The sequence below is a fragment of the Dipodomys merriami genome, unplaced genomic scaffold, assembly GCF_024711535.1.
Source record: "Dipodomys merriami isolate MVZ:Mamm:240054 unplaced genomic scaffold, mDipMer1.0.p SCAF_387, whole genome shotgun sequence".
In the NCBI taxonomy this organism is placed as follows: domain Eukaryota; kingdom Metazoa; phylum Chordata; class Mammalia; order Rodentia; family Heteromyidae; genus Dipodomys; species Dipodomys merriami.
In genome coordinates this window covers 777,245-795,985 of record NW_027205459.1, presented here as the reverse complement: position 1 = coordinate 795,985, position 18,741 = coordinate 777,245, and the positions used below count along the sequence as shown (strand labels likewise).

The 18,741-nt window shown below is 35.6% G+C and overlaps 1 protein-coding gene across 3 annotated transcripts in view; it reads left to right on the top strand.

Moving 5' to 3' along the window:
• Positions 1-18,741, top strand: part of LOC138805116 (rho GTPase-activating protein 12) — a 101,791-nt gene that overhangs the window by 64,094 nt on the left and 18,956 nt on the right. The window contains exons 5-9 of one of the 3 annotated variants that reach the window (XM_069989704.1): positions 40-180; positions 2,000-2,080; positions 3,540-3,665; positions 9,177-9,251; positions 15,812-15,873. In XM_069989704.1, the coding sequence (XP_069845805.1) occupies positions 40-180; positions 2,000-2,080; positions 3,540-3,665; positions 9,177-9,251; positions 15,812-15,873 (485 nt within the window). The remainder of the gene's footprint in view (positions 1-39; positions 181-1,999; positions 2,081-3,539; positions 3,666-9,176; positions 9,252-15,811; positions 15,874-18,741) is intronic. The other 2 variants (XM_069989706.1, XM_069989705.1) reach the window with 2 other exon arrangements.

The window sequence follows — 18,741 nt, the reverse complement described above, 5'->3', positions numbered from 1 at the left end:
TCAAAGAAGAAAAATCCTTATGTTTCTGACTATTTATAGCTTCTTTCATCAGAAGAAAACTACCACAGCATTTGTTACAGCCAGTCAGATAGTCAGTGTGGTTCTCCTCCAAGGGGTTGGTCAGAAGAGTTGGATGAACGTGGGCATACCTTATATACCAGTGACTATACTAATGAAAAGGTACTTTCTTTTTTTTCTCATCTAGTATTACTTGGCAGAATCCTCTCATAAAATATAATTGTGTAATGAAGTTTTAGTAGTATTTAAAAACTCAGCCAGGTTGGTGGTGCATTCCTATAATCTCAGTACTCTGGAGGCTGAGGCAGGATTATTTTTAGTTCCAAGCTAACCTGAATGGCATAGTTCAAGGCCATCCTGCAATATACAGCAAGATAGATACATGCATACATACATACACACATCCTGGTAATTCTACAGTCATGTGAATTGAAAACGTGAAAACTTAGTATAACTACTGACTCATGGTTTTGCTTATTTATTTATTTATTTATTTTTGCCGGGGGGGAGGGGGGTCCTGTCGTGGGACCTGAACTCTGGGCCTGGGCGCTGTCCTTCAGCTCTTCAGCTCAAGGCTAGTGCTCTACCACTTGAGCCACAGCGCCACTTGCGGCTTTTTTCATTTTTGTTTATGTGGTGCTGAGGAATCGAACCCAGGGCCTCAGGCATGCAAGGCAAGTGCTCTACCACTGAGCCACCTTCCCAGCCCTTGCTTATTTATTTTGATGGTGTTGAGGATGGAACCTATGACCTTGGACATGCGAGGCAAGTGCTAAACCATTTGTCTACCCCAGTCCTGGTTCATTATTGTAAACTGTTAAAATAGCAGTGATTTTTGTGATGATGACACATTTCAAATTAATCAGGGTATATTGTGACATGTCATTTGTTGCAATTTATCCAATAAAAAAATATTTTCTGGAGGAAAGTTTTGAAAATTGTGTTTCCAACCTATTATGTATGTCTTACTACCAGTACTCTTTTTTTCATTATCACCAAATTTCTGTAAAACTAAAGCACGAATCTAATGTTTTTGTGATTTAATTGGGTTGGAAGTGAATGTTGAAATTTTGTGTTACATATGGTATCATTTAAGAAGATAACTAGTTAATTTGCTAGTTTAGAGATTCTTGATGATAAATGGGAATAAGCTTTCATTCTACTTCCTGCCTCAGTTATTTGACATTAAAAAAAAATATATAGAAGAGGTAGTTTTCAATTATAGCATAATGAAGATAGATCATAGGTTGGTGGTGTTGGTGGTAGTCTTTTTTTTTGTACGTTTTTTATTGTAAAAATAGGTGGTACTTAGTCTTTTCTCCATCATATAACCTGTGTTATACTGCATGAAGTTCTTTTATTTCTGTTATTTAATTGCATTAAGATACATTGATTGGCTAAGGGAAGTAATTCCGAGAGTTTGTAGAAAACAGATTTAAGTTGTTATGTTTTATATTTGAAGATTGAGAAATAATTCATCTTGCATTAATGTTTCAAGCTTGTCTTCAGGATAAAAGTGTATCTGTGTTTTAGTATACATGTATATCTGTGCGTCTGGGTCCTGTGTTTCTTATTTATGATGTTAGATGATGCTAGAATCACTGTCCTGAAATTAGGGAAAGAAAAATTCACAATAATATTAAGTACTATATATTTTTTTGACAAACTTAACTCTTTTTGGTGTTGTTATTATTGGTTGTGAGGCTTGAACTCAGGTCCTGGGCATTGTCCTTGAACCTCTTTGTTCTTTATGCTAGCACTTAACTATTTGAGCCATAGCACCACTCCCAGTTTGGGGCTAGTTTTGAACCGTGAATCTTAGATCTCAACCTCCTGAGTAGCTAGGATTATAGATGTGAGCAACTGGCTTGTTGTGATAAGTAGAATAATAAAATTTATAAGAACAGTATATAATATATCTGGTAGTAGCAACTTAAATTTACTTTTTTTTAAATAAAAAAATAACATTCTGCTTTTATAGTGGCTCAAGCATGTTGATGATCAAGGCAGACAATATTACTACAGTGCGGATGGATCTCGATCAGAATGGGAATTGCCAAAGGTAAGCTTTAACATTGAACTTGTATTTAAGGTAATTTATGAAATAATATCTCCATCCATTCTGTGTCTGGCACAGAATGTTTTTTGTGGCCTTTAAGTATTGTCATTGTTTAGTATAGAAATGGTCCCTTGGTAAACTTCTTTCTTAAGATTGCTTTTTGTCAAAAAAAACCAAACACCTAAATTAAAAAACAAACACTACCTTTCTATGATTGCCTAACTTTAGCAAGTTTTGTGAAGGCAAGGGGAGTATCAGCTTTGAGAAACAATTGGAGAGGCTCCTGTGGATTGATTTTGGAGAAAGAAAAAAAATGCCACATATTGTGGAGACAAAAATGTAGCAAGAGGGACTGGGAAGGTGGCTCAGTGGTAGAGCGCTTGCCTTGCATGCATGAGGCCCTGGGTTCCATTCCTCAGCACCACATAAGCAGAAAAAAAAAAAGCCAGAAGTGGCGCTGTGGCTCAAGTAGTCGAGTGCTAGCCTTTAGCTGAAGAGCTGAGGGACAGCGCCCAGGCCCAGAGTTCAGGCCCCACAACTGGACCTCCACCCTCCCCCTCCAAAAAATGTAGCAAGACTTTTTTAGATATTAAAACATGACTAAAATGCAGCTGTGTTGAGATATATCCAAAGTCATTAAAAGTTTAAGAGTTAAGAGTTTAAGGGTGAAGGGAGTTGTTGTTGGGTCCCTGTAGTTTTAGAAAAGAATGTTACCTGTCAAAAAGAAGATTTCTAAAAAAATATATTTTATTTTGTTTATATAAGATAGCATATTTCTCTCAAGGTGTTAACATTTCCCAATGTTTTTTTCTTGTTAATCTATTTGGCATTTCAAATTCTTACACGATTTAGTAAACTACTGACTTTCTTAAGTTTATTTGCATTCTTTTGGGAGGGGCTGTGGTTATCTTGTACACAATTGATGTATTCAGAATTGACCATTAGAACTAGTGTTACTTGGGAAAAACAAGTAATAGTATGCTTGAGCTTTAAGTGAAAACAAAGATAAATTCTAAAACCCAGCAACACACAAATATAAGGATACTTTAAGTATGTAATCATTAAAGACTTATACCAAAAATTAAATTCATGTAGATTTTAGAAGTATATTCAGTGTTACAAAATATTTGTTCACTGAACGTATTTATAAATTACGATAGTTATTATTTATGGAGAACATACTGCCAGACAATATTGATAGATTTTAGACTTTGTTTACTCTGTGGAGCAATGCTATGAAGAGATGTTTCTGTTATCTCTATTTTTCATTTGATGAAAGATAATACTACTGGGTCTCTCTGTCCCTAAAGTCTGTGATCTTTTGGGTTGTGTCACAATGCTGGTCAAAGATAAGAAAAACCAGAAAATTCATGGTGGTGTCATATGATCAGCCTTAACTAAAAATCATTTAGATTCCGTATTTGTTTCTATTATTTATAAAGTATATATATTTTTTCTTCAGTATAATGCTTCATCCCAGCAGCAAAGAGACATAATTAAAAGTAGAAGTCTGGACAGGCGGCTGCAAGAACCAATAGTGCTAACAAAGTGGAGACATAGCACCATTGTATTGGACACCAATGACAAGGTAGGGCTTTTAGGGAAAAAACTATTGAGAATTTCAAAACATTTTTTGTGCATTATACAGTGAATTATAATAATTGAACTAATAGCTCATTTATGTGTAATGTTGCTTTTATTAAATATGATTCTTTGCTAAATAATTTGATTTTGTACCAATTAACTTTTCTTTTTCTAGTACTGGTGTTTGAAATCAGGACCTTGTGCTTAGGCAGGTACTCTACTACTACTGAGTTATACCTCCATCCCTTTTTGTATTGGTTATTATTATTTTTTGGGGGGGTCCGGTTGTGGGGCCTGAACTCTTGGCCTGGGTGCTGTCCCTCAGCTCTTCAGCTCAAGGCTAGCACTCTACCACTTGAGCCACAGCGCCACTTCCGGCTTTTTTTTTTTCTGCTTATGTGGTGCTGAGGAATCGAACCCAGGGCGTTAAGCATGCAAGGTGAGCGCTCTACCACTGAGCCAACTTCCCAGCCCCTGTATTGATTATTTTGAGATAGGGTCTTACTTCTTGCCCAGGTGACCACCTGGGCCATGATCTACCTGCTCTAGGCTTCGTATCATGGATAGGGTGACAAGTACATGCCACCACACTCAAATTCTTTACATTGAGATGGAATCTCCTGAACTTCTCTACCTGGCCTGGCCTCAAACAGCATTGCTCTCATCCCCAGTCTCCTGCATAGCTAGAATTACAGGTGGGAGCTACTGGGGCCTGGTTTAATGATGAAATTATATGTATAATGAAGTTACTTATCTCCTTAATTAAAGTGCATATCTTAGTGATTACTGTTTTATGTGTTTAACATCAGTTTATCATGTAGTTGGTTTGGGCTTTGAGGTTTTGTTTTACTTTTTGCACAATGGACTTAATTTATCTGTGGTTTAATGATACCTTCATGTGATAGATTTGAACATAGTAGATGATAAATTCTTTTATTCTACCTGATTTTAAAGCTACCTTTGTTATCTTTTGTCTGTCTTCAAAGCTACTTTTATTATCCTTTGTCTTCAATCTTGGGGAAGTTTCAAAGTAAAGACATTTAATACATTTTGTTTTGTTTCTCTAAATATTCTGCACACAGTGCTTCTTTTATTAGTTTGAGAAATTATGTCCTCTCTAGAGTTTATGTAGGGGATGAATTTTGATGCACATAGTAAAAGGGATGTTTCAAAACATTCCTTAGGAGAAGTACAACTTTATGATCTGGCTTTACTTTTGAGATGAGGTGGGTATGTTCTGAGCATCAAGGATAATGTTAAAATTTGAATGTGAAATAGTGGTAGCATCCCCAAAATGAAATAAAGCCAGTGGATTGACTCAAGTGAGTGAAAAGCTCTAACTTCACAAAATAGCACCACAAAATAAATACTTGTTATTGGCACACACACACACACACACACACACACGCACACACACGCACGCACGCACCCACACGCTCCTTTGCTCGCATTGGGTTTTTTGGGGTTTGAGCTCAGCGCCTGGTGCTGTCCCCTGAACTTTTTTTTTCACTTAATGCTAGCACTGTACCACTTCAGCCACAGCTCTACTTCCAGCTTTTAGATGGTTAATAAGTGATAATAGTCTCAGGGACTTTTCTGCCCACGCTGGCTTTGAATTGTGATCCTCAGATCTCAGCCTCTTGCATAACTAGGATTACAGGCATGAGCCACCAGCTCCTGGTTCCCCCTCACAATTTTGTATTGCAGTTTTTCTTTGTGCCTGGATACTTTCAATTGGTTATTTAAAGAAAGTGTGCTGTTTTGTTAGTACAAATGACTGCATATTAGTCTTTGTATATTTAGTCTAAAATCTAAGTGTGTTTATAAGCTGAGTTTAAAGAACAGCAATGAAAGCAGACCAATTTCTAGCTTTTATTTTGAAGGATGTTACATAGTTGAATGTAGACAGCATACTAAAGGGATGGCATTTTGGAGTTACTGTTGAAGATAATGGTTGGAAATACTGAAATTACTCTAGGCAGATAAAATTTCTATAGAAAGTGTTAAATAGAAAAATTTAACTCTAGGAATCAGATTGCAATGCAGGGTATTAGAAAGCTCTTAAATATCTTACATGACAAGAGCCTAATTACCTCCATTGTGAAAGTAGTAAGAACTCCTAGCAAGCCCAAGGCTCAAGTTCAAACCCTGTCCTGCCAAAAAATAAAAAGAAAGAGAAATATACCACTAGAACAAAGAATATTTTGGTGGTCTATTCTTAAAGTATTAGTACCCTCCTCCCCTTTTTGGTGCCAGTCCAGGTGTTTAAACTTAAAGCTTTCAAACATTGACTCAGCTTTCTTGCTCATAGCTGGTACTCTACCACCTGAGCCCTGCCTCCTCAGTCTGATATTTTAGTGGTGGTTAGTTAAAGGTAGAGTCTCAGACTTTTTTTTCCTGGACTGGCTTTGAACTGTGATCCTCCAAATCTCAGCCTCTGAGCAGCAAGGATTACAGGGGTGAGCTACCAATACTTGCTGTTTTGATATTTCTTAATTGTCCCAGAATTCCAAGAATATGTTTGCCTCAAAAGTAGAAATTTACTTGATTTTAATAGAAATGTCTTTTCCCCTTCTTACTCTTTCTAAATGTATCTATAGCTAATTGCTTCATCAGGTAAACTTTTCTATTATCACCTTAAAATAAATCAGTCTTGCTAAGTACTGGTGGCCCACACCTGTAATCCTAGTTACTCAGGAGACTGAGATCTAAGGATTGCTGTTCAAAGCCAGCCCTGATAGGAAAAAGTCTGTAAGATTCTTTATCTCCAGTAAACTACCAAAAAAGTTTAAAGTAGCTGGGCGCCGGTGGCTCATGCCTGTAATCCTAGCTACTCAGGAGGCTGAAATCTGAGGATCACGATTCAAAGCCAGCCCAGGCAGAAAAGTCTGTGAGACTCTTGCCTCCAATAAACCACTAGAAAACTGGAAGTGGCACTGTGGCTCAAGCAGTAGAGCACTCGCCTTGAGCAGAAGAGTTGAGGGACAGTGCCCAGGCCCAGAGTTCAAGCCCCATGACCGACAAAAAAAAAAAAATTGAAAGTAGAGCTATGGCTCAAGTGGTAGAGCATTAGCCTTGAGCAAAACTAGCACAGGGACAACACCTAAGCCCTGAGTTCAAACCCCAGGACCTGCACACAAAAAATAAATCTTTGAGGTTGTGGAAAAGTGTCTAAACTGGAACAAACTAGCTAAAGCTTAAGAAAGTAATTGTATATACAACTTGAAATATAATGAAGGAAGTCTAACGATAGCAAGTGTTATGATGACATAGGTTCAAATTCAGCTGGCAGATAGTCCTGGAAAAAGATAGTTGTATGTATGACTGTGAGTATCTTTGTTCCTGATTATATATGGTTTTTAATCTATTTGTAGGTATACAAGATATATATCCATATACATTTATAAATGTGCATATATGTATAAGTATAAAATTATTTCTTGTTTAGAGTAGTTTTAATAGTCTCATGTACAGTATTAATCCTTATGTGTGTTTTTTTGTTTCTGTAGGACTGAATACCATGAAAAATGAATCATAATTTTTATTTTATTCAGTTATTTTCTAGGTTGGCTTATCAAATCTTTCCTCTTTCTTACTTTTAACAATATTTAGTTTTCTAAAAGTCACAAAATTGATCAGGAGTGGTCAGACAAAAATTCTAAGTGAGCTAGGCATCCATGGCTCACATCTGTGATCTTAGCTACTCAGGAGGCTGATATCTGAAGATCATGGTTTGAAGCCAGACTGGGCAGGAAAGTTTGTGAGACTCTTTATTTCCAGTTAACCACTAAAGAACAAAAAAGTAGCAATTGGAGCTGATGCTCAAGTCGTAGAGTGCTAGTTTTGAGCAAAAAAGTCCAACTTTGCACCCAGTGGCACCAACTCCCACCTCCCCCGACTCCCCTCACACACACACACACACACAAAATAAGGCTAAACTGAAATTTAGACAATATGTTTAATTCTTTTTTTATATAAATTATTTTGATATGATTTTAATATTTTCTCCATTAGTCATGTGCCTTTGGTATTTGATTTTTAAAATAAGAGGGTTCCTTCAAGGGTAATATGCCTGTAAAATTTCATTGCTTTCTGTGTTTACAATCTTCATAGGATGTAAACCTGAAGACCATTTTACAAATGAGTGAATGTTGAGTTAAAAACTTCCACAGAAAAGTCAGGCGCCAGTGGCTCATGCCTGTAATCCTAGCTACAGAGGAGGCTGAGATCTGAGGATCACGTTCAAAGCCAGCCCGGGCAGAAAAGTCTGTGAGACTCTTACCTCCAATTAACCACTAGAAAACTGGAAGTGGTGCAGTGGCTCAAGCATTAGAGCGGTTGCCTTGAGCTGAAGAGCGCAGGGACAGTGCCCAGGCCAGGTTCAAGCCCCAGGACCGACAAAAACAAAACCTTTCACAGTTCCATAAGCATAGACAACTGAATGTTACAAATAATGAGGCAAATGATTTGAATGTATTATTGGATTGGAAAATTAATAACTTTGGCATGTGATTTTTTTCTGATTCATTTTTTTTTGTGAAATTATTTGAAGTAAAGTAGCAAGAGAAAATTGAAATGGAATCAGACTATTGCTACCAAGAAATGTTTTCTAGTCTTGTCCTCTAAGAGTAGTCTTGGAAATAGTTGTAGACATACAATTATTATTATTTTTTTATTTTGACAATAACCTGCTTTAAAGCCATCCTGGTAAGCTCTTACGATGTTCTTGTAGGCTTAGACTTTAAAACATTTTTTCCTCTAATCTTTGGATCTTACGTTTCTTCTTTACAATCTTCAGTCTTACTTACATCCAATCATTGGAAAAGTAGCTAGCAATTTCTTGAAATATTAATAGCAATTCAGTTCTAATTTCTTATATAGCTGTTGACTAAATAACATTTCTTTCTGGTAGTTAATAATTCCTGCGACTACTCATTGCCTAACCTTGAATATTTAAATTAGTTGACAAGAGTTTGAATTTTTAAGGTAATTTTTTTTTTAAGTACGAGAGTTGAACTCAAGGTCTTGCTGTTTTTCTGCTTGCTTGCTCAATTGGTATTCTAACACTTATTGGAACCATACCTGCCGTCTTGTATTTTGCTGGTTATTTAGGAATGTTTCAGACTGTTCTGTCTATGCTGGTTTTAAACCACAATCCTTTGGCTCTCAGTCTCTTGAGTTAGCTAGACATGAGCCATTGACACCTGGCAAAAATTTTTACTTAAACATGGTTAATTCAAACTGAGAGAACATCATAATTCTCAGGCAATATGCTTCATTTTTTGAATAATGTATGTATTATTTATATTTTAAGTGTTATAAAATATGCCATATTTCATAAAATTTTTTGGCATCTAGTTTTCAAGTAAGTACCATATTAGTTTTAGACTTGAGTAATCAAAGAAAATTAACAACGAAAGTTTTTATTAGATGGCCTTATTAAACTTTCCACTGTGAGTATAGAAATAGAATTTTATAAAATAGAGTAACTTTTTTCATTACTTATTTCTCGTAGGAATGTCCAACTGCCTCAAAACCCTGCTTTCCTGAAAATGAATCTTCTCCCTCCTCACCAAAGCACCAAGATCCAGTTAGTATGATAGAAACATACAGTATAATACAATCCAATAACTTCAATCAATTTTGATAATTAGCTTTGTCAAATGTAATGTTTATCTTGGCTTCTGTTAAATTTCATTTTTTTAAAAAATTACAATTAAAAGCTAAAATTAAGATAACAGATTTTACTCATTTTAATGCTCCTTTATATAAAATATGGTATTGAGAGCAATCAATTTAGATACACCATTTTAAGTGACAAGTTTATATTTTGTTTAAAAAAATATAAAAATTCCCAGAGAATACTACCAAAGTATTCATGAATCTTTCTCAGGTCAGCAGTCCAAAGGTAAGAAGAATTCCCCTCCTTCCTAATAAGCATAGACATCTTTATTCTGTGCTATGCAGTATGTTGTTCCATCTATTGGAGATGATCGATCTCAGCTGTTACTTTTCCTCAACTGAAAAGCCCTCAAAAGTGACTCTTCTGTAACCTGTCTTAACTTTGGCATAGTTTTAGTTGATCTGTGTATTTACTGTCACTCCCTATCTTTCTGGCATATGGACCCTGCCAGTGGCCTGAACTGACTTTTTCTTTTAGACTAGAATCTAAAATTTTAGATAAGATCCTACCTGCCCTTGCACTTGACTTTTTCCCTAGCCTCATCTCAGGCTTTCACAATCCCCATCTGCCTTTCTTGCCTATTTCTTTCTACATGATGTTTCTTTCAGTTCTTCAGCAGAACCTGCTTTTCAGCTCAAGATCTTTGCAAATGGCCTTTTATCTGCCACTGATATAGTACTCTCCCACATCTTTGCTTATTCAACTTCTCATTCATTAGGGCTCAGGGCAAGCTTTACTTTATTAGAGAGTTTTATTCTAATCCTCTGGATTGGGTAAGATATTTCTGTGGTAGTCTTCATAGCATTAAATTATATTTATAAAATGCAATAACTTTTAAATACATATATCCTATAATACTCATTCTCTTTTACTCTCTCTTCCCATGAGAGAAACTTTGTAAGAACAGAAACAGTAACTTTAGACCTGCTGCAAGACCATACAGTAACCACTTAGCATGTATTTGCTGAATGAATAAATGAAAGTTTAAAGATTGTTAAAAGACAAACTTTTTAGCACTACATTCTTATTTTATAAAATTACAAAAAGGCTATTATTTATTGCTCAGATTTTAGATTTCTTAGAGGCAAATATTTCCATAGTAACTTTACTTTTCAGAGTCTCCATTCCTGATTTTTTTTGTGGTTTCTTTAAAATATGTACTTGGTATACACATTTCCTTTTTTAAAAAAACACAAGATGCCCCTCAGTAGGTGAATGGATCAAGAAAATATGATCTATCTATCTTATCTATCTATCGATTGATCTATCTACCTACCTGTCTGTCTGTCTGTCTGTCTAGTGAAATTCTATGATTCCATCAGAAAGAATGACACTGCCTCATTTGTAAGAAAATGGAAGGACTTGGAAAAAATCATATTAAGTGAAGTAAGCCAGACTCAAACATAGGTCCCATGGTCTCCCTTATTTGTAATAATTAGTATATATCCAGGATAATTTTTAGCAGATGAGCAGAATAGCTCAATAGCTATGTACATATGACCATATAAGATGATGCTAAGCAAAATGAATTCCAAGACATGGACGCAGGAGGTTTTTCTTTGTTATTGTTCTCAATGTACCACATGATTTCTTTTTTTTAAAAAAGAAAACTTTTAATTGTGACAGTAATTGTTTGAATATACAGGATACAGTGTGATGTTATACAATGTATGTGATTAGATCAAGGTGTAATTAGTGTGTCTATCTCCTTAAATGTTTATCATTTCTTTATACATTTTCTTCTGAGGTTGGCTAAGGTACTGTCCCTGTGAAGGATGGGTTTGGCTTTTGTATATGTACAACTAAGTCCTGTACCTCTTTCAGAACTAACCTCTTAGAAGGCCTTGCCACACTACCTTCCATTATATTGAACTCTATTTCTGAGCTACCATGTCACATTTTGCATTGAATCAGTACAAATTATTTTATATACCACAAATCTTCACACTAGATTACATCATCTGTATCAAATGAAGACAGATAGGAACTATGTTTGTACTTTATATTTTCTGTATTATCTAATACAATATTAGGTTTATAAAACCACAAAAAAATAAGAATGAACATGATTTTAGGATGTTGTGTAAGTCTTACCATAAACCTAAGATATGGTTACTACAAAACTCTTAACCAGTCAATCCATGCAAAAAAGAAAGCATAAAACCCTTTTTCATATTACCAGTTTAGGTAATATGTTATCTATTGAAAGCTCTTATAAATTATTTATGTTTTGGTCAAATTCCTAGGAACAGGAATTTGTAAATCTTATACATTCAATTTCAAAGGACTGTACTATGTACATTATCTCTCCACCTGCGTCTGTTTTCTGAAGTTTGACAGCAGCTAGACTATCCTGGATTCATGGTACCCTCTGATGGCCACCAGAGGAACTGCCTCACTTGTGTATGTTTCTTACCATCATTTTTTACCTTCAGCTGAAAAAAAATGAAGAGCTGGGTCGCTTCCACATAAACAGAGGCTGTACCTTCCTATCCCTTCCTAAATACTCCTCTTCCATGCAGCCTTTCTTTCCCCATCACAGCTTTTGCCCCTTAGATTTCCTTCCTTCTGTCCTCAAGGTCCCTCTTCTTTGTTTGCCTTGCTTCCCACTTTCTTTCATTCTTACCTAATTACCACCCCCCCTTTCTTTGTAAATTAAAATTTGGGCTTGATAAGGTCTTGGTAATAAGAAGAAGGAAGTTTCAAATTTAGATCTAAAAATAATACTGTAATGAATATTAACCACCTGGTGTTATCTTAAAATCTCTTCAAGTTTTCTATGTCTCTCTCTCTCTTCTACTCAAAGTTTAAAATTCCATCCTTAGTATAAATTTTTTAACATTTAAACATATGCTTTTCTTTCATTTTCATGATTTCTTCAAATATTTTAAAAATAGGCATATATATTTTTTTTCCTACAAGACAGTTAAAATATGTATTTGTGAGGTTTTTATGGAATGACTTCAGAGGCTATTCTGTATTTTCCTAGTATGTTTATGAGAGTATGCATTTTAAAGTTTCCAATTACTGTTGAATAAAAATTTAGGCTACAGGGGCTGGGAAGGTGGCTCAGTGGTAGACCACTTGCCTTGCATGCATGAGGCCCTGGGTTCGATTCCTCAGCACCACATAAGCACAAAGAAAAAAGCCGGAAGTGGTGCTGTGACTCAAGTGGTAGAGCGCTAGCCTTGAGCTGAAGAGTTCAGGCCCCATGACCGGACTTCCCCCCCCCCCCAAAAAAAAAAAAAATTAGGATACATAATTTGGAAATTGGAGTTTTTGGCCTTGTATTCCCAATGCATTGATTTTTTTTTTTATAGAAAAGGATATTTCAATATTTCTTTAACAGGTGGCAAATTTACTATTTAAAATTGACTATTACTTATTTTAAAGCCATTGTAATACAGGATTTAAATATCTAATTTTAATAAAAATAATAAAAATTTTAGAATTTTTTTATTGAGGTTAAAAATGTAAAATAGACTATTTTCCATTTTAAGCATGCAATTCAGAGGTATTTGTACTTTGTACTGAGTGTAGCTATCACCTCTGTCTGGTTATAGGACATTTTCATTACTTCAAAAGGAAACCCATACCCAGTAGGCATTTCCCTCCCTTCAGTAGCCACTAACCTGCCTCCAACCCTGTGGACTTATCAGTTTCCCAGCACTGTTTCCCCACCCCCCTCTCCCAGCATTGTATTACACAAGCTAGCTTAGTTAGAAGAATCTTATTGCCAGACATGGTGACACATTCCTGTAGACACATTCTTAGCACACTTTGGATGTTGATACATGAAATCAAAACTAACCTGGGATACATAGCAAAATCAAGGCTAGTGTAATTTGTGTCCGTCCGTCCCTCCGTCCGTCCGTCCCTCCCTCCATCCTGGGGCCTGAACTCTGGGCCTGGGCATTGTCCCTCAGCTCTTCAACTGAGGGCAAGTGCTCTATCGCTTGAGCCACAGATGCTGAGGAATTGAACTCAGGGCCGCTTGCATTCAAGACAAGCACTCTACCACTGAGCCACCTTCCCAGCCCCAGGACCCTATCTCTTAATCCTTTGTCTCTAAGATCCCTCTCGTGGACTAACAAATACTCAGGTAGGAACTTCGGCATATTCAATTGTTTAATACATTTTTTTTCAGTGTCTCCTTTTTTTTTTTTGGCTACTTCTCACCACATCCATACTTTGAGGGAAATTTAAGGTTAGTTTACTCACATTTTTGGAATACAAAGAAATTGGAAATAACTTGTGAAATTTTACTGTAATTGTTTCACAAAATAATATGACATGTATATTTCTTTTTTTTTTAGCGGTTGTGGGCCTTGAACTCTGGGCCTGGGCGCTGTCCCTCAGCTCTTCAGCTCAAGGCAAGCACTCTGCCACTTGAGCTACAGCGCCACTTCCGGTTTTCTAGTGGTTTATTGGAGATAGGAGTCTCACGGTCTCTCCTGCCCAGGCTGGCTTTGAACCGTGATCCTCAGATCTCAGCCTCCTGAGTAGCTAGGATTACAGGCGTGAGCCACCGGTGCCTGGCTTATATTTAATTTTTTATGTTCAACTTAAGAGTGCATAATATTTAGAGAATTAGTACTTAGATTTTGATCTTCGTGAAAATCTGGTGATGCTTCGTTTTGTATCTGGTTTGGTTTATTCATTGACTCAAGTAAGAATTCTTATGTTAGGCAGTTTGTCTTATCCTTAGGCTTACACTGTCATGCCTGCTGTTCCATCCATTTTTCTTCCTATTACAGTATCTGTATTTCTTTCTGGCCTCTGCTTCTCTTACACTATCCTGACAGTTCCATTTTTAAATATCCTTAATTCTCACCTATCAACCTTTTTAATTCTAGTTCACATAATTAGTGCCTACCATTCAGATTAATATTGTCACTTAGCTCTCATATCATTGAAAGATTACTTCTTCGATGGCAAGTGACAGTTCAGAATACTGTTGATGCTGTTTTATGAGAGGTAACTGCTCTTATGAAAAGTATAAAATATTTATCTGAGGAGATTTTAAAAACTATGACTTTGTGAAACAATTACTATAAAACTTCAAATGAGTTATTTCCAAGATCTTAGTATTCCAAAAATCTGAGTAAAATAATAACTTGTTAGATTTCACCGTATACAAGTTTTTCAGACAAAGCAAACTTTTAAAGAAGTACTTAGTATTATGTTTATCTCCCATAGCCAAAAAAAAAAAAAAAAAGATACTTCCCGATTAAAGTACATAGGGAATGGAGATTTTTTTTCTTTTGTGTGTGTGTGTTCTATGTCTGTGTTTCAATTGAGTTAAAGTCCATGTGTGTTACAGTGTTTACTAATGTTAATAATTAGGTACCAACTCATTTTAAGTTTATTTGAATACAGGAAACTAAAACCAGTGTTTTTTACTTCTACTTGGAAGAATTTTAAGATAGTATTAACTAGTATAGTGGGCTTTTGCCTTCACAGGGTTTGAGGAGAAAGCTTGTGTCACTATTAATGATATTAGCTGTCTAATAAGTCTAGTTTGTCCAGAGCCTGGCTTGCGATGTAAGATGTTTAAATAAAGCCCATTGAGACTTCCATGCCACATTAGCCAGTTTTATGGAGAGTACCAGTTACTTTTGAGTAATTTATTAGTCACTGTACTTGTTTTACATAGTTACTTTTACATTCTTACAAATAGGTTATTACGTTTTTCAAATTTTCATTTGCTCTTTTGTGCTAGTTATCATTATAGTATTTTGTCACCTTTTGAAGAAGAAGACACAAGTCATTTTTCTAGTGCTGATTCATTGGTAGTAAAGTAACTTAAGGAGAAGTGTTATAAAATTACTGAAAATATTGTAAAAGTATTAGGAAAATTATTAATGTCCACTAAAAATAAGTATGTTACATACTAAATCTTTCTATTGTTATCATTACTCAGTTTTACTTGCTTCACATTTTTAATTAGTGTATATTAATTAGTGTATATTTAATTAGTGTATATTAATTGTATAATGTAAGGGAAGTTCTGCATGCACTTAATATACTTTGGTTGCAATCAATTATTCTTTCTTATCCTCCCCTTTTTACGTTTCTCTCTAGAAACCTTTTTTAAGATTCTCTTTGTGACTTTTCTACACAGGGAACAGGTGCTTCAAACATATTCCCTCCTTTCCTATGTCTATCTCATCCCACTTCCCCCTAGTCTTCTTCCATATAATGTTCATGTCAATTTCTTTTTTTTATTGTTATTATAAAAGTGATTTACAGAGCAGTTAACAGTTACATTAAGTCAGATAATTAGTACATTTCTTTTTGGACAATTTCACTTCTTCCCTACCTCTCTCTCCCTCATGTCCATTTTTGAAGAAAGTCTTTTAAACTACATTTTAGGTTACCAGATCAATTTGATTTGATAGTGTCTTAAAACTTGGCCATCATTGTCTATACAAATGATAGATGAACAGTATTACTCTGTTTTCTAGGGTCAAGAAAAGTACGGGTTGCTAAATGTAACAAAAATTACTGAAAATGGGAAAAAGGTTCGGTAAGTACATAAATCTTTAATATTCTTACATGGACTCATCTGATTGAAGTAAATGGAAATTTATAATTGTATTTTAATAGAAGCAGTTAAAAGAATTAGAAGTTATAATTGTATATTTTCTAGTCTAATATAATGTGAGATTGTGGTAAAATATGTCTTAAGTCATATTAAATTCAGAGATAATAAGAGGATTCTGAAGAAGCAATTACTGGTTATTTTCAGCAAGCAATGGTTTAAAAAGCCAAAAGCACACTGAGTAGTATGTGAAAAATAAGTTTACCATTTCCCCTTTCTAGTGGAAGTCAGCATTGAGTCTCTTCAATTTTGGTGCTTTCCTTCAGAGATTGTGTGTGTGCAAATGTTTGCTTATAGTAGATTGAATTTGTATTTGTCTATTTGTTTGTTTAGTATAGGGCTTGAACTTAGGACCTTGCTCACTCACTTGGCTTTTCCTATTAAGGATAGAGCCACAACTCCATTTATGGCTTTTTTCTGGTTAATTGGTCTGGCTTTGAACTGAGATCCTTAGATTCATCTTCCCGAGTACCTAGGATTACAGGCTTAAGCCACCAGTGCCTAGCAAGTCGTTTAGTTCTTGGTGGTACTATGGTTTGAACTTCTCAGAGCCTTGTGCTTACTAGACAAAGGTTCAGCCACTTGAGCCATACCATTAGTCCTTTTTGCTTCAGTTATTTTTTAGATAGGGTCTCTACATTTTGCTAAAGCCAATCTTGGACCAACAAAATCTTCCTGCCTTCTGTGGAGCTGGAGTTACAGATATGAACCACCATGCCCAGTTTGTTTGATAACATGGTCTCATTAACTTTTTGCCTAGGTTGTCCTTGAACGTTCATCCTCTGAATCATTCTCTAGTAGCTGGGATTATAGGCATGCCTGACTTATTTTATTTTTATTTTTATTTTTTTGTTGGTTGTGGGACTTGAAATCTGGGTCTGGGCGCTGTCCCTGAGCTCTTCAGCTCAAGGCTGGCACTCTACCACTTGAGTCAAGCTCTCCACTTTGGTTTTCTAATGGGTTATTGGAGATAAGAGTTAATGGACTTTTCCTGCCTTGGCTGGCTTGGAACTGCCATCCTCAGATTTCAGTTTGAGCCACCAGCACCTGGCTTAAAAGTCCTTTTACAGTTTGTCTTGGAGATGGTTCCATTTCATTGCATGTAGAGCTGCTACAGCATACTTACATGTTGTGTCACTGTGTCAGTTACTTTAGCCATTATTCATTTGCAAGTATGTAACTATGTCTGGCTATTGGCAGATATTTAGCAATTTTACAATTTTACAATGTTTCCTATTCTCAGCAGTTAAACGTTTTGTATGGTTCCTGTATGTAAAGATGCTTGTAGGATAGATTTTACAAAGTTGGCATTGCTAGGTCACATCCTAGGTTACCATATCATAGTACTCTGGAAATTGAATCATTTCTTGCCTACAATAGCAGTGCATTTCCCACATATTTTAGTCCTTTCCAATGGAGATTCAAAAGCAAATGATATGTTTATTTGTATTCTTTTTTAGTGGAAAATTATAAGTCATTTCAGTTTTTTGTTTAATTATCTCTTTATACTCTTTCTGTTGAGTGTTGGCATTTTGGGTTGATATTTCACGCCTCCAAATGAATTAAGGAAATTAAGGTAAATTGTATTTCTCCCAGGTTTTAAAAAGCAGCTAACATTTGTGATTTTTTTTCATAAGTGGAATCGGTCTGTTAATAGTTTACAAGTATTTGAATTTTTTCATGTTTTTTTTTAAGTGAACTATCTTCGTCAGATTGATATTTGAAAGTTTTTTAAGTGCTCTAAAAAAAACAGCTTTACAGATTCTACAATTCTGTGTTCCTAAACCAGTTTCTTGGTAGAATTCACTTACAAATCATGCCTTTATTTTTCTCATTTTCTGCTTTTGGCATGTGTCTTGTGAATAGACCTTGGCCGTGTTTTATTCGTGGAGAGGGGATGTTGTTGTTTGGTATTTTGTTTGTTATGTTTTGTGACCTAGGCTTGCCTGGAAATTAAGGTTCCTCTTATCTCAGCTCTGGGGTTACAGGCATGTACCACAACATCCCACCTCTGAACCTGCCTCCCTCTCCTTCTCCCTCTCCCTCTCCCAGCTTGTAGTCTGTTGTGGCATACAATTTTAGTTAAAATACATGAAAATTTCCCCATATACATCTTAAATTGGAAAAGGTAGGATTGTTTTAATAGCCTTTGAAAATAACTGTATGTTTTTATGTTACTCTAACTCTACATAGTAGTTTCTTAACAGTAGAACTGAAGACTAAAACTCAATGAACTCTTCATACTCAATTACAAAAGCCATTGACCTTTTTTGAACTTGGTTGAATTTTTGTACATAATTTCACTCCAATTTGTAGATCAATAAGTAAACTCAGTGAACTACCAATCCTCTATTTTTTCCATGTTTCAAGTATCTAAAAGTACTTGTTGAGCCTGACACTAATGGTTCACACCTGTAATCCTAGCTACTGGAGAGGCTGAGATCTGAGGATTGTGATTCAAAGCTAGTCCGGGCATGAAAGTCTGTGAGACTCTTAATCTTCAATTAACCACCAGAAAACTGAAGTGGAGCTGTGTCTCAAAGTAGTGGAACACTAGTCTTCAGTAAAAGAGGTCAGGGACAGTGCCCAGGCCCTGAGTTCAAGCCCCATAACCAACAACAACAACAAAGGAAAATTTGAGGTTTGTCAAAGTATAAAAAGTAAAATAAATAAAAATCCCATTTGGATTACCAAAGTGCTAGTAATTTACACTTGTAATCCTAGCTTCTCAGGAGGCTGATATCTGGAGGATTGTGGTTTAAAGTCTAGTAGCCTTTCTCTGTAAAGTAACAA